The sequence below is a fragment of the Hyla sarda genome, chromosome 6 (genome assembly GCF_029499605.1).
Source record: "Hyla sarda isolate aHylSar1 chromosome 6, aHylSar1.hap1, whole genome shotgun sequence".
NCBI classification, from domain to species: Eukaryota; Metazoa; Chordata; class Amphibia; order Anura; family Hylidae; genus Hyla; species Hyla sarda.
In genome coordinates this window covers 83,136,340-83,162,375 of record NC_079194.1, presented here as the reverse complement: position 1 = coordinate 83,162,375, position 26,036 = coordinate 83,136,340, and the positions used below count along the sequence as shown (strand labels likewise).

At 42.8% G+C, this 26,036-nt stretch overlaps 1 protein-coding gene across 12 annotated transcripts in view; it reads left to right on the top strand.

Moving 5' to 3' along the window:
* The window catches only part of PHF2 (PHD finger protein 2), a 317,888-nt gene that overhangs the window by 150,280 nt on the left and 141,572 nt on the right, over positions 1-26,036 (top strand). For all 12 annotated transcript variants that reach the window (XM_056524312.1, XM_056524306.1, XM_056524308.1 and 9 more), the window contains exon 3: positions 20,435-20,549. In XM_056524312.1, the coding sequence (XP_056380287.1) occupies positions 20,435-20,549 (115 nt within the window). The remainder of the gene's footprint in view (positions 1-20,434; positions 20,550-26,036) is intronic.

Here is a 26,036-nt window from a genome sequence, read left to right as displayed (position 1 = left end):
TCATCTTTTGTCTATCTACTTCAGTAAAAATAGTAGTAGAGAAGCAGCACAATCCAGATATGTAACCATGTAGGCGGTGCACGCAAAAGCAGACCTGGGTCAGGGGTACGTGTAGTATACAGAAAAATTATATGAATCCGCAGCACACATTTCCAAAAAAAGGTGATATTTATTCCGTCTAAAAACGAGTGTCCATAAACAACGTTTCAGCCAGCTCTCCTGGCCTTTCTCAAGCTCCTTCTTCAGTAAAAAGCTATTGGTTTTCTAAAACGTACTATTTAGAGAGAGGGCAGGTGACAAAGGACAGGAAAGGTAGCAGCACATGCACGGTCGCTGCGTATAGATATCAGTAGAAAGAGCCTCACAATCTTCCTATCTCCTATCTCCTATACATACAGATGTGTTCTAATGCACCAGAGATCAAAGATAGGGCCAGTACTGGATTGGAGAAATGTTAAAACTGGGTTTGTGTAACTCAGTATTCTAATATCTTAACAAGACAGGGATCAAGATAAGGGCGGCTATGTCTGTATGAGTATTAATGGAAAACTGTCGGCTTTCTCCCCCCCGCACTAACCAGCGGTACTGGCTGGTAGTGCGGGCAACGCTGATCAGTTTGATCCTCACCGTGCCCGGATCCGCCGTGCCGTTCGGCCGTAATCTTCTATTATGGGTATATTAAAATGAGGTGCTAACTGGCACTCTGACATCTGACTGACGTTAGAGTGCCAGTTAGCACCTCATTTGAATATACCCATAATAGAAGATTACGGCCGAACGGTACGGCGGATCCGGGCACGGTAAGGATCAAACTGATGAGCGTCGCTCGCACTACCAGCCAGTACCGCTGGTTAGTGCGGGGGGAGAAAGCTGACAGTTTTCCTTTAAAGGGGTACTCCACTGGCCAGCGTTCGGAAATAAATGTTCCGAACACTGTTTTTGCGCTGCGAGGGTTGGCTACATCCCTCGTGTCGTCATGGTCACTCCCCCTCAATGCAAGTCAATGGGAGGGGGAAAAATAGATGCTTTATTTTTTATTTTATCTGCTCTGGGATAATAAAATACATTATCCTACTACTAATATAGAATTTTCTAAAAAATAAAAAATAAAATGTATCTTGCAATACCCACTAAATGGTATTATCTCCCAAATATTTTGTGGCTGTATATTCAGACCTTGCTTTGTCATATCCAGCTTTGTGACTGGTAGAATCTAAATACACGAGTGGTGGAGCTATTGATGCATTTAAAGGGGTACTCCACTGGCCGGCGTTCGGAAGTAAATGTTCCGAACGCTGTTTTCGCGCTGCGGGGGTCGGACACGCCCCTTGTGACATCACGGCCACCCCCCCTCAATGCAAGTCAATGCCACGCCCCCTCCCGTAGACTTGCATTGAGGGGGCTTGGCCGTGATGTAACAGGCGGCGTGACCGACCCCCACAGTGCGAAAACAGCATTCAGAACTATTACTTCCGAACGCCGGCCAGTGGAGTACCCCTTTAACCAAGTCTTGCTATCTCAATTGTCTGCAAGGTCAGAGACAGCGGTGGAGAGGCCTCTGAATAATATTGTGTCTTTTCAATAGATCATAGGTATCTTTTACAGTGTTCGGATTGCTTTCTTTTCTTACGATTCCCTTCTGTATTCGGAATAAGCAAGTTTTCCTCTAGTCCAAGGACACCGTGTGCCTCCTCTGTAGACAAGATCTTAATATACTTGTGTTCAATTGATATTCCGTTCACTCATGTCATCCAGCTTATTACAGGCTGACCCAACAGAAATTAGTGAATGACAAGCAAGAAATCATTCATGTTATCTTGGAGTCACATAGTGGTCTAGAAGTTCTCATGCACTCAAGTAGAATATTGCAAATTACAGTACAGTAGGTCAACTACACCTCTTCAATGTCAATGCAGAGGAGTCTGACCTCTGAGACGTCACCAAGAGTAGCTGATTTAAAGGGGTACTCCACTTAAATAAACAGGTGATAGAAAGTTAAACAGATTTGTAAATTACTTCTCTATTAAAATCTCTTAATATTTCCAGTACTTATCAGCTGCTGTTATGATCCACAGGAAGTTCTTATATTTTTGAGTTTCCTTTCTGCCTAACTACAGTGCTCTCTGCTGACACCTCTGTCCATGTCAGGAACTGTCCAGAGTAGGAGCAAATCCCCATAGAAAACCTATCCTACTCTGGACAGTTCCTAAAATGGACAGAGGTGTCAGCAGAGAGCACTGTGGTCAGGCAGAAAGGAAATTCAAAAAGAAAAAACTTCCTGTGGATCATAAAAGCAGCTGAGAAGTACTGGAAGGATTAAGATTTTTTTTTTTAATAGAAGTCATTTACAAATCTGTGTAACCAGTTGATTTAAAAAAAAAAAAAATGTTTTCCAGTGGAGTACCCCTTTAACTTCATATATTGTGCTGTCTCAATCCTTACCATGTGACATGGTTGACTAAGGTATTAAATTAGATTAAATAAATAAATAAAATCATGTTTCGGCCATGGGTTTCCGTTGAAATTCTGTTTAAATGTATATGTACCCATGGCTTGGCCATAGAATTCACTAGACCAGAGGTACATGTGACTGTTTGGTTTGTTTTTCTCTGGTATATCTTTTATCTGCAGGAAACAAAATCATTGTAGAGTACAGTGGTCCCTCAACATACGATGGTAATCCGTTCCAAATGGACCATCGTTTGCAGAAAACATCGTATGTTGAGGGATCCGTGCAATGTAAAGTATAGGACAGTGGTCTCCAACCTGCGGACCTCCAGATGTTGCAAAACTACAACACCCAGCATGCCCGGACAGCCGTTGGCTGTCCGGGCATGCTGGTAGTTGTAGTTTTGCAACATCTGGAGGTCCGCAGGTTGAAAACCACTGGTATTGGAGGTTATACTCACCTGTCCCCGCCGCTCCGGACCGTCACCGCTGCCCTGGATGTCGCCCTCCATCGCTGTCGCCGTGTCCCCCGAAGCTCCGGCAAGGCCTCTGCTTCCCCGGCATCCTCGCTCTCCGTCGCCGCCATAACATCGCTATGTACGCCGCTCCTATTGGATGACGGGACGGCGTGCGCAGCAATGTGATGACGACGATGGAGAGCCCTGAGGACAGGTGAGTGATCGTCAGCGGACCACACGGGGCACCGTAAATGGCTATCCGGTGTCAGCTGAAGTAGTCAGCGCTGCCGGATAGCCGTTTATGCGATGGCCTCGACATACAAAAGCATCGTATGTTGATGCTGCCTTCAACATATGATGGCCTCTGAGAGGCCATCGTATGTTGAAATGATCGTATGTCGGGGCCATCGTAGGTCGGGGGGGGGTCACTGTACATAATAGGCGACGATATCCTGATTTATATTTGCGATATACAGCCTAAATGTGATGTGAACAGCCTCTTGCGAACATTCCTTAAGTATATGTTCACACTACAAAACCTATGCACGTAATTCTGCTCTGATATTCCGCTGCACTAATCTAACATTGGTGTAAATGGGTCTTCCTTTAAGGATTGACCCATTCACGCTACCGTATTTCAGAGGAGGAAAATTCTCCCGCCCAAAGGATGAACATGTTCATTCTTTTGGTGGAATTATGTGCAGACTGCATTGCTGTCAGTGGTGAGGCCACAGGTCCACCCCAAAGAACTCCAGCACCATCTAATGACAGAACGTCGGTCTGGAATATCTCTGGGTGGAGATTCCGTAGTTTGAACACACCCCAAGGCTACCCACACTGAGAAAATTTGCGGATTTGCCCAGAAAACACGGGAAGACATTCCGCAAATTTGCATGTTCTACTGGTGCTATGACCGCTCGGAAATGTTCCTTCTCTATTGACGGCAATTAATTTCTGAGCAGAATCTGCAGAAACAATGAACATGTTCATTGTTTCTGCAAACACCAAAATCTGATTTCCGCGATGGAAACATCTGCCACAGAAATTCCACCATGTGCACGATGCAGCCTAACTACATTAAAATCAATGAGACTCTGCTGCAGCAGAATTTTTGAGCAGAATATTTCAGCCAAATTTCCCTCTAAAATTCCGCCGTGTGAATAAAGCCTAAGACAGTCACTCTTTTGATCAGCTGATCGCCATCAATCTCCAGCGATCAGCTGCTACTGGGCAAACCTTTCGTATGTCCTGGCACCTAGTGCCAAATACATAGCTGGCAGGAAGCAAGACACGGGTCAGGGTCGTTTTTATTTAGTTTTTTATTATAGCTTTTTCGTAGCCTAAATTATAATTTTATCTTGTAGAAAAAGGTGACAAGCTGCCAGAGGAGCTCAGATAAAAATAATGAGCCATAGGTACGATGCACAATACCCATATTAAACATTCCAATGGTTTGATATTGAGGCTAAAGCTTTGTCGTGTATTTTTTTCCTGCTTTCCTTTGTCACGCTCTGTTTTGTCTGATATTATTGTCTGAACCCCTGAATCACCTCTACATGAAATGCATTGTTGGTTTCCATTATGTTTCTCCTGTGTTGCTTTCTCCTTATGCATTTTTTGATCTGTTAATCTTCATGGTATTGTTTATTTAATTTTTTGTGTTTATGTGATCTGTTGCCCTCTTCATGTTTTCTGCTTTATCACGTTGTACTGGAGCCTGTTTCTTATTTATTATGAATTCTTTTAAAGTACCTTTGTAAATAATGAGGATATTTTAGTATAAATTCATGAAGTCATGAAGCCTTTAGTACATTTTTGACTGCGGATGTAACCTATTTATTGCACATCAGAAGCCATTAATTGAAGTAGGTCATAAGAGAAAAATAGTTTTCGACATTGAACATGATACCTCTAATATCTGTGAGGGGTACCGATGGTCATCGAGGAGATCCTACTGGTTATGAAGTCTTGCAGGCAATGCTCCATAGGAAAAAAGTATGCAAGCTAGCTTTACTACAGAAGCAAGAAACTGCTCTCCCGAGTGCCACTCATATGTAGATATCCTGTATGTCAGTGTCCAACCCATAGAAGAGCTTTAATACAGAACTATGCATATTAAAGTGGTTATTCAGTATTAGAAAAACATAACTGATTTTTTTTTTTTTTTTAAAACATTAGTTACTCTGTCAGGTCTGTTGGTTAATATTAAGTCTAGTAGGGCGCCCCCTCTGGTAGGGCCCTGCACCATTTGGAACAGATAATTGTCTTTAGTTATAGTCAGAAACCTGTTTATTTTTAATTTATTATTGATCATTTTTTGTTATGTTTGTTAGTTAATTATTTTATATTGTCTTGTAATTAATATTAATTAAATAATAAAAAATAATAATTAATAAGAAAATATAAAATAATGAACTAACAAATAACAAAAAAATTATCAATAATAAAATAAAAATAAAATAGAAAACAAAATCAATAAACACATAACAATAAATTATAAGTTACCATATATACTCGAGTATAAGCCGAGTTTTTCAGCATGATTTTTCGTGCTGAAAACGCCCCCCTCGGCTTATACTCGAGTGAACTCGCCGCCTGTCCATTCCTTCTCAGTGGTCTTCAACCGGCAGACCTTCAGATGTTGCAAAACTACAACTCCCAGCATGCTTGGACTAGTGACGTTGCCTTGACGACAACGCACAGGGACGTTCATGCGCAGGGACGTCCCTGTGCGTCGTCGTCAAGGCAACGTCACTAGTCCGGGCCCGGAGCGGAGAAGAGGGCCTCCCGGTGAAGATGGACAGCCCGAAATGACTAACCCTCCTCACCGGACGGTCCCTGCAGCATAGATCGCCCGGACCAGCTCACCCTTCCTTCCCACCGAGGGGAGGTGAGTAGAAAACTAAAGGGGGGGGGGGGGGGGTCTGGATGATGACGAAGGCCGCAGTGGTCTTCAACCTGCGGACCTCCAGAGGTTTCAAAACTACAACTCCCAGCATGCCCGGACATGCTGGGAGTTGTAGTTTTGCAACATCTGGGGGTCCGCAGGTTGAAGACCACTGATTGAAGGGATTGATGACGGGGGTCTGGATGATGACAGGGTGATGGGGGTGTTAATGACGGGGGTCTGGATTTAAAAAAAAGGGGGGGGGGGATGATCATCACCCTGTATTTCCCACCCTAGGCTTATAGTCGAGTCAATAACTTTCCTGTGTTTTTGGGGTGAAATTAGGGGCCTCGGCTTATATTCGGGTCGGCTTATACTCGAGTATATACGGTAATAATAAATTAGTAATAACGGCATAATATAATAATTGAAAGAATAATAAAGAACTATTACTGGCAACAACAACATACCATCAGGAAAAATTCTTAAGAGGTTTAATATACAAAAAATATAAATTTTACCTTGCTTCTATTATTAGACAGAAATGTTTCCTCTTTTTTCTTTTTTTAATTTTTTTTTACAATTTTAGAATAATATGTATACATCTTTCCCGCACATAACACTATGAACAACTGATGCATCTTCTCCTCTTGGTGACCCAACTTGTATAGAAATATTTGTAAGTCATATGTCTAGTTCACATTGAGACTATTTTGAACTGCGGTTTTCATAATAATAACGAGAAAATGTAGAAGGAGATATACAAAAATATAAATATATTACAAGAAATAACCCTTTTCCGGTTCAGACAGCGATTATATAATCTTATAGATATAGAAAATTAAACGCAGTGCATTTTATTTGTTCAATGTGAACAGACACCATATGGTGAGGATATAATGGATTCCAATTCCGGGTTTTACATGTGCATGATTCTAATGATGACGAGGACAGTCATGTGACTTGTACCTTTTGTATTTTAAGTTGTATTTTGTGATTGTTTGGCAGTCTATGATTAAGCATCTATGCGAAACGCGTCAGACTTCCAGCTTTGTACTGCGTTATCTTCAATAAAGCAACAAACAGTTTTTACCTGCAACCACCTAGTGCCGGACCTCATTGTTCTTTTCGCAATATATAATACGTTTTTTCCTGGAATAACCCTTTAAGGAGTTAATAGCAGAGTCCGTATAGAGGTTATTTCAGGGAGATCTCACATTCATTCACATCCTGACACTTTATCATCTAGTTGTTGTCTTCAGTCATATAACGGCAGAAGAGTAATTTCCTGAAGGAGGATGAGGTCATCTGCTTGTGGGCCAATTCTAGCTTATCCATCCTAGTGATCATGATGTTTGGGGCCTCCTTTACTTTGGCAACTTTTGCCTTGCAGATGAGCCTGGTTTTGGAGGATAAAGCAACAAACTCAGATTTAGCCAAGAATAATGTCAAAAACCTTTCTGCAAAAACCCTAAATTCTGGCAAGAAAGCTGTGGACAAGCTTCACTAGGGGTAAATGCTGGGGTATCGGAGAACCTGGAAAGAGGATCCTGATTAAATGGGTACTCCCGTGGAAATTTATTTAAAAAAAATCAACTGGTGCCAGAAAGTTAAACAGATTTGTAAATCACTTCTATTAAAAAATCTTAATTCTTCCAGTACTTTTTAGGGGCTGTATACTAAAGAGAAACCAAAAAAAGAAATGCATTTCCTCTGATGCCATGACCAAAGTGCTCTCTGCTGACCTCTGCTGTTCATTTTAGGAACTGTCCAGAGCAGGATAAAAAATCCCAATAGCAAACATATGCTGCTCTGGACAGTTCCTAAAATGGACAGCAGAGGTCAGCAGAGAGCACTGTGGTCATGATATCAGAGGAAATGCATTTCTTTTTTGGATTTATCTTTAGTATACAGTAGGGATCGACCGATATCTCTTTTTTTAGGGCCGATACCGATAATCGGTGGAGGTTAAGGCCGATAGCCGATAACTTATACCGATATTCTGGTATAAGTTATCAGCTATTTATCCCCCCGCGACACCGCTGCAGATCATTGATTTAAAGCGGGCGCTTTAAATCAATGAACTGCAGTGGCTTTTGCGGTGCCATAGACCGCCGCTGCCGCCACCCGCTTTTCTCCCCCTACCTGTCAGAGGTCCTGAGTCCTATCACCGCCACCGCGACTGCCCCCCCCCCACCGCCGCACCGCACTGCTCCGTGCCCCCTACCACCGCACCGCGTCGCACCCCCCACCGCACCGCCCCGGCCCCATTGCCTCCCCCTTCCCCGGTTTCATAATTACCTGTTCCCGGGGCCCGGGGTCCACTCTACATCTGGCTCCGGTGGCGTCCTCCTGAGCTGTCACTGTGCGCACTGACGGTGACGTCGCATCACGTCACTCGTCATTGCGCACAGCGTAACACAGGACGCAGCAGGAGCCAGATGTAGAGTGGACCCCGGGCCCCGGGAACAGGTAATTATGAAACCGGGGATGGGGGAGGCAATGGGGCCGGGGCGGTGCGGTGGGGGGGGCGATGGCGGTGGGGACGGTGCGGGGGCGGGGCATTATCGGATTATTGGCAAGGTAATTGCTGATACCGATAATGCCCAAAATCGTGAGTATCGGCCGATAATATCGGCCAAACCGATAATTGGTCGATCCCTAGTATACAGCCCCTAAAAAGTACTGGAAGGATTAAGATTTTTTAATAGAAGTGATTTACAAATCTGTTTCACTTTCTGGCACCAGTTGATTTAAAAAAAAAAAAAAAAATTGTTTTCCACGGGAGTACCCCTTTAAGAGGTTAGATCAGTGTTTCCCAACCAGGGTGCCTCCAGCTGTTGCAAAACTACAACAATTTTAATTATCTAACCCAGTGTTTCCCAACCATGTTGCCTCCAGCTGTTGCAAAACTACAACTCCCAGCATGACCGGACAGCCTTCGGGCTGTCCGGGCATGCTGGGAGTTGTAGTTTTGCAACAGCTGGAGGCACCCTATTTGGGAAACACTGGGTTAGATAATTAAAATATATTTAGTGGAGACGACATATTCGTTTTTGCATCGATCCTTCACTATAAATACACAGTGGATACAGCAACCCATTTTATTCGCTTTTTGTTAGAAGGGTCCCCTTACGATAAGTTGCACAAAGGATTTCCAGCTGCTTTAGAGGATCATCTGCATGTGTTTTCCTCCTGAGAAATGTAACTGGTACTCCGGAAAACATTTCTAATCAACTTGTGTCAGAAAGTTATGCAGGTTTGTAAATGACTGCTAAATAAAAATATCAATCCTTCCAGTACTTATCAGCTGTAAGGAGTATGTATGAGAGAAAGTTGTGTGTTATTTCCAGCCTGACCACAGTGCTCTCTGCTGCCACTTCTGTCCGTGTCAGGAACTGTCCAGAGCAGGAGAGGTTTGCTATGGGGATTTGCACCTGTTCTGGACAGTTCCTGACATGGACAGAGGTGTCAGCAGAGAGCACTGTGGTCAGACTAGAAAGAACTACACAACTTTCTCTGCAGTATACAGCAGCAGCAGATTTTAAAATAAGTCATTTACAAATCTGTTAAATTTTCTGGCACCAGTTGATTGGAAAGAAAAGGATTGGAGTACACCTTTAAAGGGGTACTCCACCCCTAGACATCTTATCCCCTATCCAAAGGATAGGGGATAAGATGTCTGATCGCGGGAGATCCGACCGCTGGGACCACCCAAGATCTCTGGGCTGGCACTGTGGCAGCAACGCTGCAGTGCCGGCCTGGAGATTGTGGAGGTCCAAGCAGCCAGACCCCCCGTGATCAGACATCTTATCCCCTATTCTTTGCATAGGAAATAAGATGTCTAGGGGCGGAGTACTTCTTTATGCATTGCACAATTACCATCTATCGGGTGTCCATTTAAAGGGGTACCCCGTGGAAAACTTTTTCTTTTTTTAAATCAACTGGTGCCAGAAAGTTAAACAGATTTGTAAACCAATTCTCTTAAGAAATCTTAATCCTTGCAGTACTTTTTAGGGTCTGTATACTAAAGAGAAATCCAAAAAAGAAATGCATTTCCTCTGATGTCATGACCACAGTGCTCTCTGTTGACCTCTGCTGTCCATTTTAGGAACTGTCCAGAGCAGAAGAAAATCCCTATAGCAAACATATGCTGCTCTGGACAGTTCCAAAAATGGACAGATGAGGTCAGCAGAGAGCACTGTGGTCATGACATCAGAGGAAATGCATTTCTTTTTTGGATTTCTCTTTAGTATACAGTCCCTAAAAAGTACTGGAAGGATTAAGATTTTTTTAATAGAAGTGATTTACAAATCTGTTTAACCTTCCGGCACCAGTTGATTTAAAAAAAAATAAAAAAAGATTTCCACGGGAGTACCCCTTTAATACGTGGGTGTACTGGGAGTGAGAGTCATTCTTGGTAGCCATTCACAGGTCTGGCAAATGATTAATAATTAAAACTAAATGTTTTCCCCTTTTTGTAAGCTCTGTTAAAGTTTAGTAAAAATCCCTGTATGCCATAGATGCATGATAGGTACAGGTTCTACCCTTGAGACACTTATCTATAGAGAGAACAGGCTCCTCATAGACTGCAAAGGACAATGAGGGAGATTTATCAAAACCTGTGCAGAGGAAGAGTGGTGCAGTTGCCCATAGCAACCAATCAGATTGCTTCTTTCATTTTCCACAGGCCTCTAAAGAGGCCTGTGGAAAATGAAAGATGCAATCTGATTGGTTGCTATGGGCAACTGCACCACTCTTCCTCTGCACAGGTTTTGATAAATAAATTCAATGACATTTTGCACTAAGAAGCAGTTTCCTGAGGCAATAATTTAAGCAGTCCAGCTTGTTACATATGAGTTATTTCAAAGCCAACAATATGTTGTCACTGTAAACCATTACCTGTACATTCGAAATAAAGCTCAGATGAGTCTACTTAAAAAGAATAACGTTTTTTGTCTTGAATTCAATAAATCTGTATATAGACCAGAAGCAAATCCCCATAGCAAACCTCTCCTGCTCTGGACAGTTCCTGACATGGACAGAGGTGGCAGCAGAGAGCACTGTGGTCAGACTGGAAAGAACTATACATCTTCCTCTGCAGCATACAGCAGCTGATAAGTACTGGAAGTTTTTTTTAAATAGAGTCATTTACAAATCTGTTTAACTTTCTGGCACCAGTTAATTTGAAAACATTTGTTTTCCACTGGAGTGCCCCTTTTAATTGTTATATCTCACCCCAGTGCAGAAGTCACTGTGTTGGAGGCTCCATTGCAGGTTGTGTAAAAAAGAAAGATTGGACCAAATAGCACAGCACACTGCACTATTTTATCTAGTAAAATGCCTGTCATCATGCACGAAGCCCACTGGATTATCCGGCAATAGTGTCTGACGTGTTAGGGATCTGCTGGTGCAATTTTCATTTATTGTTTTGGTCCTGTAATGAATCAGGACAACAAAATATACAACACAGGCATAGCCCAGACTTACACTACTCAGTACTGGTCTATAATGTCCTCATGCTGCTGCTGCTTCTGAGAGTCTGCTATAAAGATATAGGGGAGCAGGAACTTCTCTTCTTTGTGTTTGCAGTGTATTGAAGACATCGTTACAGGTAGTCTCCAACCAGTAGCTTAGGGACAGCTGAAAATTAGAGATGGATTTTTCAGAATGGAAAACTGGTAAATAATGCCATATACTAGTTATATGATGTATACACATGACATCTTATCCTGAAAGTGCTGCTACATGTTAAAGGGATAGTCCAGGGAACCAAACTTTTTCAACACTTATTCCCTCTTTACAGGATCGGGAATAATTGTCTGATCTCCTGTATGGGGCCCTGGCTACTTACATTCCTCGTTGTGCTCCTTTCCCCATCCTTCCTGGACTCAATCATCGGTCTAAGTGATGTCCTACCTCAGCCAGTGATTGGCAGTGTCTAAAAAGTTGTGCTCTCTGGGCTTTCTCTTTAAGTAAAAATGTGTATGTCCCTTCTAAAATAAAGCAGAACATTGCAATGTGTTCTTCCAATATTTTTAGGCTGGTTTTAGATGTAGTGGATTTGCCACCCATTTATATAACGGCACAAATGGATTCAATTTTTAATGCCCCCATCTACATGTACTGGAGCAAATCTAAACAGAAAGGGGAAAAGGATGTACATATTAAAATCCACAGTGCACTCATTGTGCTGCTGAAATGCTATGGATTTTCACTGCAGATTTTATTCCTTTAGGGCACGTTCCCACAAAATCTGCAGCAGCAGCGGGAAATACGCTGCGTTACCCTTGCTCACCATTCACACAGGGCTTTCTGGCAGTAGCTCACTACACGCATTAGGCTGCCACCGGAAAGCCCTGTGTGAATGGTGAGTGAGGGATACGCAGCGTATTTCCTGCTGCAGACTTTGCACAACATGAAATATGCTGCGTATACGCCAAGTGGGGACGTGCCCTAATTGTAAAGGGTTGAAAGCCACATTGGATCTGCAGGAGAATTGGCATGTAACACATGGTGGTTTTACTGTGAGATTGCTGTGAATGTGCATCAAGATCTGTTAATCTGTCACCACTAAAAATAAAGGCTGACAATGTCCAGAAACGTATAAAAAACAGCTTTATAGTACGCTTCCAGGTGTCAAGAATATGTTCCTAAGGCCCTGTAGTGCCTCGGGCTGGAGCACCTTTGGTTCCACCTCTTCCACCTCTCCACGCCTTGATTGAGAGACAGGGCTTGGCTCCAGCTCTGACCTCTGTTGAGATCTCGTTCAAGTGCTTTGCAGTCGGCTCAGGCCCAATTATGGTAAGTTCCTCAGCTTTGGCGGCGCTTGTGCCCAAAGACAAAAGCACAACACTGGAAGCCGAGCCCTGTTTGTCAAACAAGGCATAATGGGGGGAGTGGAGCGCGAAAGAGTCACTTTAATGTACAATTTCTAGTGTATTGCCATTTTTTGGTCGGTATTTTTTTTAGACAAAACCAGTAGTGAAACGCAGACAAAACTTTTAATGAAAGGATTTTCACCTTTTTACTGTGTTTTGGACCCACTGCTAGTTTTGGTTAAAAATACTGACTAAAATACTATATCTATAAACCTATCCTTCCCTGTTTTCTAATAACTCATGTCTCTCCTGTAAATGCCCAAGGCACCAGACGATTTGTGTCTGTCGTCTCCTGAGATGTAAACCCTCCAATCCATGCTCCTCAAGGAACATGGGGTCCATTAAATGTTTCTGGAGCTGGTTGGGTTTTCATCTTACGCAGCAGATGTCTCTTCTGTTTTCAGCTACAGACAAAAAATAAATACATTTAAACATCTTTATACGGCATGTATGTCTGCACGTTTGGTGGTGTCTCTTGAATTTTTTTCATAATTAGTTTGTTTGGTTTTTGAGTTTTCTTGTGATTTTTTTTCTTTTCCCGATCCACATTTATTTCATCTAGTTTTGATGGCTCCTGTTAGAGCGGGCCCAGATTGACGTGTTTCGCCTAGTAGTGTGCGTGCCCCACGACTAAATTGCTTCTTAGCTGCCTGAACAAACTGATAGTCACTGGAGTTATTAATCACAGAGAATGCCGCTGCTGCCTGTCCAGAAGGAGGGTGTCAGTATCTGGCGCACAGACCAGCCACAGAGAAAATGAATGCATGTATTATTTTGACGGCTCCGTGGTCAGTTTGCACAGGCAGTCACTTTGCATCAGAGGGATCAATCATCCCTGAGGTTGTAGCCATCTAGGCATATTAAATGGTTAAATCGATGCATTGAATGGGGATATAATATGTACAATTCATGCATTCTACTTGGGTGTGAATGGAGTAATGCACCAGGTTGGAAATACATATATAACAACTCTCTGTCTCGTGTGATGTAGTAGAGCAAAACAGAAATAATAAAAATATATTTTCTGCAACATTTTAGGCATGCATGGGCTTTTTTACAGTGCAACATCAGCAGAAAATGTGATCTCCGCAGTTGCTGCCCTGCTCCACTTGTTAGGAGAGGCCATCAGTATCTGATCGGTGGATTTTCAGCTCCTGGCACTCTCATCGATCAGCTGATTGAAGGAGTCATCGCACTCTGGCGAGTGCCACATCCCATTCGTTGTTAAACAGATTCATTTTATAGTGGCTGTGCTTTGAGCAACAAATGACTAAACTGCAGTACCAGGTACTGCCACTACTAGATGTACAGCGCTGTGCCTGATAAACCTTAAAGAAGATGCATCACTCACAAGTGCAGTGGTACCTGATCAGTGTTGTCCAAAATGAAGAAAAGAGAAGAGAAAATGAGAAGGCACTCACGGTTAAGGTGCAGCAGGCTTCTTTAATTCTTTATTACATATTCATGGTCCCAGTAGAAACAACTACACTTTATAGGCATCTAGTGGCAAAAAGTGGCACACACTGTGGTTGTCATCTTTCTGCTGGTGTATTATGCGGAGAAGATCCACTTGTTTCACCCAAGGCAAATATATAGTTCCCAACCCTAGCCCTGTGTCTAAATACCCTGGCATAGTGGCATCTTGGTGCTGCATTGTCCCACCTGGCACCAAGCACTCTGGGCACATGCCCCGCCAGCTCTCATAGACACAGAGCAATGAAAGGAGCTCACGGCTGCATGATTCTCTCCCTGCTCATTCTCGTTATTAGTCAAGGTCTGAACACTCAGATCTAGACCGATAACATTTTTAACATCTCCTATCATCCACATTTAAAAAGTTTTTTTTTGATTGACAGGTATACTTTAATTTTCCCTAATGTGGTACTGCAGGGAAATTGAACACCCAAAAGGGTTATCCACTGGCTGGGGGTGTTTTTCAAAAGTATTGTGTGGGGTATAACAAAATAAACCTTAACATACCTCCAGCGATCCCACAATGCCTCTGGTATCCTGCTCCAGTCCTCCACATCGATTGTCTTCCTAAAGCTGCAGAGTGACTGTCAGGCCCGTAAGGCACCCGGGCCCAGTGTGTCTCACTTCCCTCAGTGAATTGCTATCTGAGGTGGGACATTGCTGTGGCCAGCGATTCACTAAGCGGCAGTGTGACACACTTTGCCTGGTACTTCCCGGACACAACACTGCAGCTTAAGAAGATAATCACTGGGGAGGAGGCGAACACCAAAGACATTTAAGGGGGGGGGGGTGTTGGGCATACTTTTGAAATACCCCATAGCTGCTGGATAACCCAGTTATGCTGATTTCACATTGCGTTATTGCAGTGTCTGGCAGGCCTATGATTGGTTATTCCATTAATGTTACAGCTATGCATATACAAGAACTGGTAAACATTGCAGATTTTTGTACAACACCATCAAGCATCTGATCAGCAAGGGTGCCAGGAGTCAGCCCCCCGCTGATCTATTATTGATGGTTTGTCGTGAGAATAAAACTTTATCACCCTAAAACTGAAACAGTGAAATTCTTTTCCCCTCTCACACACAGGCATTTGTACTAGGGATCGACCAATATCGTTTTTTAGGGTTTCAGGGCCGACACCGATACTCTGGGGAGGTTAGGGCACATATCCGATAACTTATACCAATATTCCGGTATAATTTAACGGCTATTTATCCCCCCCCCGCCCCCCCGGCGACACCGCTGCAGATCATTGATTTAAATCAATGAACTGCAGCGGCTTTTGCGGTGCCAGAGACCGCCGCCGCCACCCGCTTCTCTCCCCCTGCCTGTCCTGAGTCCTATCACCGCGACTGCCCCCACCACCGCACTCCCCACCGCATTGCACCGCCCCGGCCAGAGACCGCCGCCGCCGCTGCCCCATTGCCTCCCCCCATTGCCTCCCCCCATTGCCTCCCCCCATTCCCGCTTTTATAATTACCTGTTCCAGGGGTCCAGGTCCGCGCTACTTCTGGCTCCGGTGCCGTCCTCCTGAGGAGGACGTCACTCGTCATTGCGCTGCGCAGCGCACAGCGTAACACAGGACGCTGCAGGAGCCAGAAATAGTGTGGACCCCGGGAACAGGTAATTATAAAACAGGTGATGGGGGAGGCAATGGGGCAGCCGCGGCGGCGGTCTCTGGCCGGGGCGGTGCGGTGGGGGCGGGGCATTATCGGATTATCGGAAAGGTAATTGCCGATATCGATAACGTCCATAATCGTGAATATCAGCCGATAATCGGGCGATCCCTAATTTGTACGTCTCATGGCTAACCTGGATCTGATAAACTTGCCTGTTTTTGACCGTTTTTCTCCTTTATATTTTATAATTTGGTATAATTTTGATGCTTGTTCTAACGCTGCAGCTAATTAGCGGTATCGCAGCTAAATAACCACCTATAAGGAGCGTCTCCAGCCCGGGCTGGAAACGCTCCTTATAGTTGGCATTGCACCCATTTCCAATAAATCTTCCTTTTTTTGCATACGAGTCCTGCGCCCTGGTTTGAGTTCCCCCTTTTTCTTTGGAAGTTATCTCCTTCCTACGTATGAACAGTCTCTACACACCGGCTTCCAGCTTTAGGAATCCCGGAGGGACACAGTGGCAGCGTTCTCAATCCATTCATATACACTTTCAGATGTTATGCTCTCAGCATAACATCTCGAGGTAAGTGGCCATCCTCAAGGACACTGTCCTACTTGTTTTACTCACCCGCTTGGTACCCGGTAACCCGCACGAGTTAGTAAATAACCACCTAGGTATTTGCTGTGAATGACCATAATTACAGTACAAATGAAGCATTTTACCACCATTTTTAAACACAATCTCAGTCCTTCACAGCAAAACTCACGCGGTAATTAGTTGCGGTATTTCTAATTAGCTGCAGTGTGTGAATACGGCCTAAAGTTCTTGGACTCAATCGGGGCAAAAGACGATTATCTATTTATTATTGTTATTATTGGATTATAATATGTAAAATTCAGCAGAAAACAGAAAGTCTGACATGACATTCTGCCTTGATGGCACTATAGGATTGTCATTGTAGTTGATGCCTGTAATGACTTCCAGCGTCTGTGTAATTCCATCTATAAAATAAGTATTTCCTCAGCATCATTGGTTATTATATTGATTTCAGGAGATGAGGCCTAGAATGACAATGGATTTGTATGTCCGTACTAAGCTTCAGGACTCTATCTTGATTCTGTCAAAATTAAAGTGATATCTTGGAGCCAATGTATAACATATATAGTATTACCATCCATCATCCGATATAAAGCTGGTTGCCAAATTACAGTGATCCCTCAACTTACAATGGCCTCAACATACAATAGTTTCAACATATAATGGTCTTTTCTGGACCATTGTAACTTGAAACCAGACTCAACATACAATGTACAGACAGTCCAGATCTGTGAAACGTGTCAATGGCCGGAAGAGCTGACCATGGGCAATTTATGAATGGGCAATTTACTGGTAAAACACTTGTATTACTGAAGTGCATGCACTGACTGGTGTCTGGCAGCGCCTCCTACAGTACAGGGAGGTATTACACGTTCTGTACTCTTTAACTGTATTACTGAAGTGTATGCACTAACTGGTGTCTGGTAGTGCCCCCTACAGTACAGGGAGGTATTACACGTTCTGTACTCTTTAACTGTATTACTGAAGTGTATGCACTAACTGGTGTCTGGTAGTGCCCCCTACAGTACAGGGAGGTATTACATGTTCTGTACTCTTTACCTGTACCAGGGTTAGCTGCTCCTTTGGACACCAGGTGAGGGCGGCTCCATGTTACTTTTTTAGGACATTGTGTGTACTGTACAGCACCCTGAAGAAGCTCCTGTCCTCTACATAGACCAGTGTTTCCCAAGCAGGGTGCCCCCAGCTGTTGCAAAACTACAACTCCCAGCATGCCGGGACAGCCTTTGGCTGTCCGGGCATGCTGGGAGTTGTAGTTTTGCAACAGCTGGAGGCTCCCTGCTTGGGAAACACTGACATAGACAGTGATTACAGCTCCCAGCAGATCTTTCTTACTTTTATATGTAAGGATTTGCTTTATCTGTATTAGTTATCTACTTATTTTTCTTTAATCCTCACTTTTCCCTATTTTTGAATGACATTTTGGTGCCTTCAGAACCAATTACCAGGTTTCCATAGAGTTGTGGTCTCAACATACAATGGTTTCAACATACAATGGTCGTACCAGAACCAATTAATATTGTAACTTGAGGGACTACTGTATAATACTTAAAGGGGAAATACGATAAAAATGTTTAATAGGTCCACATCAGAAAATATAGTTCTTGTGCTCGGATCAGTGCTGATCTCCAAAGCTCTTTAGAGTACTTCAGCTCCTTTTGCACCTCGTTGATATTACCAGGTTTCCATAGAGTTCTGGTCTCAACATACAATGGTTTCAACATACAATGGTTGTCCCGAAACCAATTAATATTGTAACTTGAGGGACCACTGTACTTTAGATTTGTGGAATCTATTTGCAGTTGTTTTATGGGTGGAAGCTCCATCCAAATTATTGTTGTCCAAGGGGGAATAGCATAGCCAATGTACAAATGGTACAAGGCATAGGGTATATTCATAAGTTGCATGTATTGATCTACAACATTAACCATAAAGTGACCGACCACTTTAATTAATGTTTTATAATTATTAGATCTTTATTTTCTTTTTTAGAGATTACCTGCTTACACACAGCCTTAAACCACATTTCTGGCAGTTTACTGGACAACATTGTATTATGGAGCTCAGTGATAAACCTTATACAATACACTCCTAAGCGCCTCCTAGTGACAGCTGCTGGCAGTTCGAATTTCATGATTTGACCGATAGGTGATAACTAGCTGATTTTGGCTTTGGTCACACAGCTTAAAATTTGGCTGCATATTTTATGCGCCCATTTTTCATCCATTATTAGAAAAAATTTAGGCACAATTTCTTGTGGATTGTGGCAAAAAATTCATGCGTAAAATAAAACACTTGGCCAAATTCTACACTGTGTGACATTAACTGAATTATATCACTGTTCTTTATAGGGATCGACCGATATCGTTTTTTTAGGGCCGATACCGATAATCGGTGGAGGTTAGGGCCGATAGCCGATAACTTATACCGATATTCCGGTATAAGTTATCGGCTATTTATCCCCTCGCGACACCGCTGCAGATCATTGATTTAAAGCGGGCGCTTTAAATCAATGAACTGCAGTGGCTTTTGTGGTGCCATAGACCGCCGCCGCCACCCGCTACTCTCCCCCTGCCTGTCCGGGGGTCCTTAGTCCTATCACCGCCACCCCCGCACCGCCCCCCCCCCCCCCCCACCACCACCGCCGCGCCGCACTCCCCACCGCCCCGGCCCCATTGCCTCCCCCATCCCCGGTTTTATAATTACCTGTTCCCAGGGCCCACTCTACATCTGGCTCCGATGGCGTCCTCCTGAGCTGTCACTGTGCGCACTGACGGTGACGTCACGTCACTCGTCATTGTGCACAGCGTAACGCAGGACGCAGCAGGAGCCAGAAGTAGCGTGGACCCCGTGCCCCGGGAATAGGTAATTATAAAACCGGGGATGGGGGAGGCAGTGGGGCCGGGGCGGTGCGGTGCGGCGGGTCGGGGGGGGGGGGGTTATTGGTCGTGGTGCGTTGCGGGGGGCGGGGCATTATCGGCAAGGTAATTGCCGATACCGATAATGCCCAAAATCTTGAGGCTTCAGCGTTCCGAACAGTTTGTTCCAATCACTGAGCATGGGAGTACCCCTTTAACTATTCACTGAATGTTATCGCTATCGGTTGCAGTTTTTATCTTTAATGGATTGTATTTCATAATGTAAACCTGATTTGCAGCACAATCTAGGATGATTATCAACTGCAAAGAAAGCTTTCCTGTCTTCAGACATTGCCATTCATTATTAAAGCAGAACTCTGGCAAAAAAAAATATTTTGCCATTATACCTGGGATGCCGCAACTAAAATAATAAACCTTAACTTACCGCTAAGCCTATCACCGACCGGGACATCACTGTGACCGGAGATTAGCTGACCGCAGTGTGATGCGTCAGACACCAAAAGCAGAAAGAAGATTGTAGCCGGAGGACGCGAGAGCAATCCAACAGCATCAAGGGAGCTGCAGAAGCTAAGTTAAGGTTTAGTATTTTAGTTGCAGCAACCCAGGCAAAATGTCAAAATAATTTTTTTTTGCTGGAGTTCTCCTTTAAAGTGTATCTGTTGTCAACAAAAACGTATTATGTTATGTAGATAATACTATTATATGTATATATGTAATATACATTGGTTTAAAATTGTGTATATTTTTACATGAAAAAATGCTGTCCCTGCAGCTATTGTCTGTGTCTCTATGATGAGTCCAAATACAGGAAGTGAGGGCGGGAGAAGCAGGGATCTGTGCAGACTCCTGGCTTGTCAATCATCCAGATATATGAGCCAGGAGCATGTTATAGAGCCTCAGTGCACACTGTCCGGCTTTTTCTTACTGCACAGATCCCTGCTTGTCCACAATCACTTCCTGTATTTGGACTCCTCATAGAGACACACAGGTAATAGCTGCAGGGAGAAAAATATACACATTCTTTCACCAATGTACATTACAAATATACATATAATGGTATTATCTACATTATATAAAAAGTTTTTGTTGACGACAGGTACACTTTAATACTATTGTTCACTTTATCTAGGAATGAAATATGATGTTTTCTTTCTGTCTGCTTTGTCTTAGTGAAAAAGAAAAGAAATTGGCACAAACATGACACGGGACAAGCTACAGATGTCAAACCAGTCCAGAATGGCAGTCAAGTCTTTATTAAAGAACTCCGGAGTCGAACCTTCCCAAGGTAAATAACCAAAATCTTATAGGGGTTATCCACCGTAAGGGGATTTTAGTACATACCTGGCAGACAGTAATGGGCATGCTTAGGAAGGATCTGTGCTTGTCAAGGGGCTAAATGGCTATGTTGTGAGATTACCATAACACTGTGGCTAGCTTTTTGTGAAGTGGGTATTTCCTGTTGGAGTTCGTTCTCTCAAACATGTCCCATAATTCCTTGTTTGTAAGTGTGAGGTGACTTTTCTCCCTCCCACACATGAGCCACCCCACCCATTGAAATACAAATGAGCTGCATTCCATTCAAAAGACCAGTGTTTTCTATCCAGGGTGCCTCCAGTTGTTGCAAAATTATCTCTCTCCCATTCAGCGGTCGCTCCACCCATTGAAGCTGGACAGTCACCTTTTGCATACCTGATTAGTGATGTCAGGTCTCTGCCTCACTGCAACCTGGGAAGTCCTGAGTAATTTTTTAATATCGGGGTGATAATCACAGAAGAATTGTGAGACACCATATTATGAACTACACTAAAATTACAGCCCCTGTAGCATAGTCAAATTGAAAAAAAATTACTGGAATACCCCCTTTTATGTGGTGCAGCCAAAGAATATTGTATGCCCGCTGAAATGCATACATAGTTGCTACACAAGAAATAGAAAGTCAATTATATAGAGAGGTTGGTTACCTTTATTTTAAAGGGGTACTCCAGTGGAAAATATTTATTTTTTTCAAATCGACTGGTGCCAGAAAGTTATACAGATTTGTAAATTACTTCCAGTACTTATCAGCTGCTGTATTCTCCGGAGGAAGTTCCTTTCTTTTTGATTTTCTTTTCTGTCTGACCACAGTGCTCCCTGCTGACACCTCTGTCCATGTCAGGAACTGTCCAGAGCAGGATAGGTTTGCTATGGGGACTTGCTCCTGCTCTGGACAGTTCCTGACATGGACAGAGTTGTCAGCAGAGAGCACTGTGGTCAGAAAGAAAATTCATGTGAACTTCATGTGGATAAGTACTGAAAGGATTAAGATTTTTAAATAGAAGTAATTTACAAATCTGTTTAACTTTCTGGCACCAGTTGATTTGAATATTTTTTTTCCAGTGGAGTACTCCTTTATGGCAATTTTTTTTTAATTGGTCACCCCAACCATCAGCTGTTATCAGAGCCTCAGCACCTGCATAGTCAGTGAATGGAGCTGAAAGTAGACAGTTCTGTAAAAGGTTAAATGGCCATGCCGGGTTTCTGCAGCTCAGCTCCCACACAGCATTGCCACAACACAATGTACAGTGCTGTCTACTTCCTCCTCCATTCACTGTGAAAGCAGGCGCATTGACTCGACAAGTAGCTCATCTTCAGGGTTGCCTGATATCGGACCCTGCACTGATCAGATATTGATGATCTACTATGAGGGTAGGCCATTAATATAAAGGTCCTAAAAAATCTGTTTAATGGTACTTGTGACTGATTTTTCATGAAATATTCTCTTTTATTATGTAACGTGTAGTTGCCTACCCTGCACTATTCCAAGACTTAAATCAAACAATTATCATTATGAATACAGTTGTAAAAGTCAAACCAATACTGGACATGCTATAGCTATTAATAATAGTCCTAAATATTGCTCTGATCAGTGGGACCAGAGCTGGACTGTTATCCAGCAGTACTCACACAAGGCATTCTTTCCATTTGTAGCAAATCACAACACAGGACAACACCAACTTGTCTCTCCAATGACAAAGGGCTGGTAAAAGTGCACTGGACTGAACAGACTGGCACTTTGCTGAGGGATGATTTACGTAGTACACTATAAAGATACCATGTGGAGGGAGAAGTCTATTAGTGGACTGGTGCATTGGGATTGCAAGGTTATATGTGAGTAGAAATTTGAAAAACAGCAGCACAGCAAGGAAGGCATTACACTAAGCACTGAAGTGATGCTGCTGCTGCTGATGATATTGATAAAGAGAGTGGGGAAGGGGCTTTTATTCAGGAGGCAGCACTGTGTACATACAGTAGTAAGAACTCAAGGAACAGCAAGAATCAGAGATAAGAGGGACACTTTGATTTACCTTTAATTGACAGTGTGGATCCTCTGGAGGAGACAGACAGGCATTCTGATCTCAAGTTCGCAGCTCAGAATTTCTCCTGCAGATAGCACCTGCTAAGCCTCACCCCCACATCCAGTTTTCTCTCCTGGTCTCTGTTACTAGAGACTGACTGAGCACAGGCATGGAACAACAGAATGCAGGGAATTGAGACATGTAGTGGACAAGATTTAAAGCTTTTTTTAGGGGTTAAAAATTTATTTTTAGTAAATAAAGTGAGCTATAAATGTTAGGAATCACATAGGATATAACATGGAGGTAAATTAATTGAAATTACCATTTCAAAAATCTTTTTTTAAGGTGCATGGTTCAGATTTTTAGATTCTCATGCACTTTGCTGGTACAGTTAATGCTGCAGATTAATTACTGCATGTACCGTAAATTCTGTGTTGATAATCTGCAGCACTTTCATCACGTGTAGCTGTACCCTTGCAACAGTTTCCAGAGAAATGTTATAGCCATAAAAGTACCAATACAAATATGCCATTCAGATGTGCCAGCTATAGTTATACAATGCACCACCTCTATGATCTTGCCTTATGAACAAGTAGTTACTTGTATGTAGCTATCCCTTCCTATGCCAAGCTGTAATGCCAGCGATCAGTACTAGAGGAGGACAAGTCGGGCAGAAAATACAACAGATGTGTTGTATTCCATGACATGCCAGGGATTCAGGACTATCTTACTCATAGAAATTCACTTATTTGGCATAAGGTTGGGTAATCAGAAGCAGCATGGAAGAATCTCCAGACATTGCCGTGGCCGCCCTAGGAACATGTCAGCTGCTGTATGACTTAGTGTTCGCTATCCAAATGAAGAGCCAGTTCGCAACTCTTTAATACACACAATAAATATAATTTACTTAGAAATGTAGAATGAGAGCAAACGGATTGCACTCTAGGGTTGTCCCATGATTTACATTGCTCAGTCTATTAAGCTAAATCAAAGGAAAAGGCAGAATATCTCAATGAACGTCATTAATTCCTAAACTGAAATACATAAAATCTCCAAGATCACTGAGATAAGTAAACAGGTAACGTTCGTTGGAAGCAGTTCTGCAAAAAGCTGCAGCGTGAAGATCAGTCCGGATGCTGATTCCATTGTAGACTATCTACTGTATATTACTAGCATATTCTTCTTCCCTTTGATCTTATTTGGTCGCATACTGCTTTAAAAACAAACAAACAAAAAAAAACAATAGAAAAAAGAATATTTAAAGAATGTTTCCCAGGAGATCAACTATGTCCCCCTTCTCCTCCTCACTGTCTTGTGTCTGCCTGTAAGAAAACTAACTGCAGCAGTAGCCTCCCCCCTCTTCCCTATTTGCAGTAGAACAGAACTATAGTAAAAGGGGCTGTCCAACCAAGACTAAAAATAAAAAAAAATTGGTGCACACTTCTTTTCATGCTAGTAGAGACACCCCACCGATCTGATATAGATGGACTATCTTAAGTATAGTTCATCAAGGATTGATCTGATATTGATGAACTATCCTTAAGATAGTCCATCAAGCTGGGACCATCTATATTAGATTGGTGTAGGTGTGACTACTGCCATGAAAACAGGTCTCTTCTGAAATGTGCTACTTTTACTGCCATAAAACAGGCATAAATGCATTATTAAATCCCCTCCTGCCATTCATTTTCTTGTTTTGAATGTGCAGGTTTGTATTTTTTGTTGTAATCCTCCTTCTGTAAGAAAGTATAATGCTTGGGCCCAGAGTGACATCATCATACTGCCACTCAGCCAGTCAATGGCTGCAGAGATGTCCCGCCTCGGCCACTGATTGGATGAGCGGCTGTATTGACACTCTGGAACCCGACATCACTCCGGGCCCAGGCTTCATGCTTCCTCACGGGTGGATGATCGCAACCAGGGACAGGAGTATGACAGTGGAGGCAATGCGGGAGCGCTGGAGGTAAGTAAAGGTTTGTTCTTTATATTAGGTAGAATGGGCATTCTTCTGAAAAAAAAATAAACTCTCCTTACGGATAACCCCTTTAAGTTCAGACTTCACACCGTTTGTAGTCTGTAGCCATGGAGGCACATAGGTCTTTGTGGGATCATACTCAAAATGGAAGGATATTTTTTAATCAAGATTTTCTTCATATTTTATTTAGAATTCATTGAGATTTACATATTACTTAGGGTACGTTAACATGTGTGTAGTTTTCTGAAACTGATTTTCCTTCCCATTGACTTTAATAGATATGAATTTTAAGGGTACGTTGGAACGTACCCTTAAAAGAAAAGTTTCAGAGTGAGAGGGTTTGGCGCTGCCACCAATGTCAAAACTCTTCTATGGTGCAATAGTTTTCCCTAAACAAAAAACAAATTGACTAGTTCCATAAAGGATCTGTCAAATTTTGGTGAATCCCTTATCAATTGTACCGGCACATAAAACAAGACAAGGATCGATACTAGGCGCCTGAAAACAAATCCTGCCTTGGTGGGGGGGTGGGGGGGGTTGATGTTGCAGCTGCGTCTCGCTTATATCATCTCTCATCTGCGGGATAGTATTTTCATACAAGGTGTGAAATCTGAAGTAGATTCAAAAATGGTTTAGATTCACATCAACTGGTAAAAGAGAAATGAACTCATTTTACACTTCTCTACTCAATTATTTCAAATTCTTCCTAGTGACAAGTGCAATAAGCATGGCGGGGCCCTCATCAATTGTGTTATGCCGCTTTTTGTGCAGTAAATGAGTGCTGTATATCCCTTTTAAGAGAAATCCACTATGGAGGCAAGAAAAATGTTTTGTATTCAACTGGTGACAGAAAGTTATACAGATGTGTACATTTCTTCTATTCAAAAATGTTAGGCTATGTTCACATGACCGCAACAACCAATTCCCAGGATGGGTTAGGGTGAAAATGAATCAAAGAACTTTTGACCCTGGGAAGCCCAGGGTCACTGAAACCCTTATTATCTCCCACCCCTAAAATTTAACTTTTATTCATATATTATTAAAAGAGTTAATAAAGTGAGTGTATAACTTAAAAAATATATAGGCTTGTGTGTGCTTAATAGTATTGTTTTGTATTTCATCCAGTTGTCACTGGTAGGTGAATTGGTCCCTATGTGGACTGCAGTTCCACAATATATTGCACGCACAAGCTGACAATGTTAAAATGCTGAAAATGCCCCCTCTACATGTTTCACTACTTCCGTAGCGTCCTCAGGAGGGAAAATGGGCATCAACTCCTTGGTCTACCTACTGAGTATTTATACCTTTAGGAAACTCCCACTTTCATAGATCCACCTATCATGAGTTCATTATTTGGTGCGCACCTGTGTAACGCTAATTGGGACCAATCAGGTCCTGTTTACTGATCTTACCTGTGTCACCATCAGCCTATCATCATTCCGGAGTTATCTCCTCGTCATCA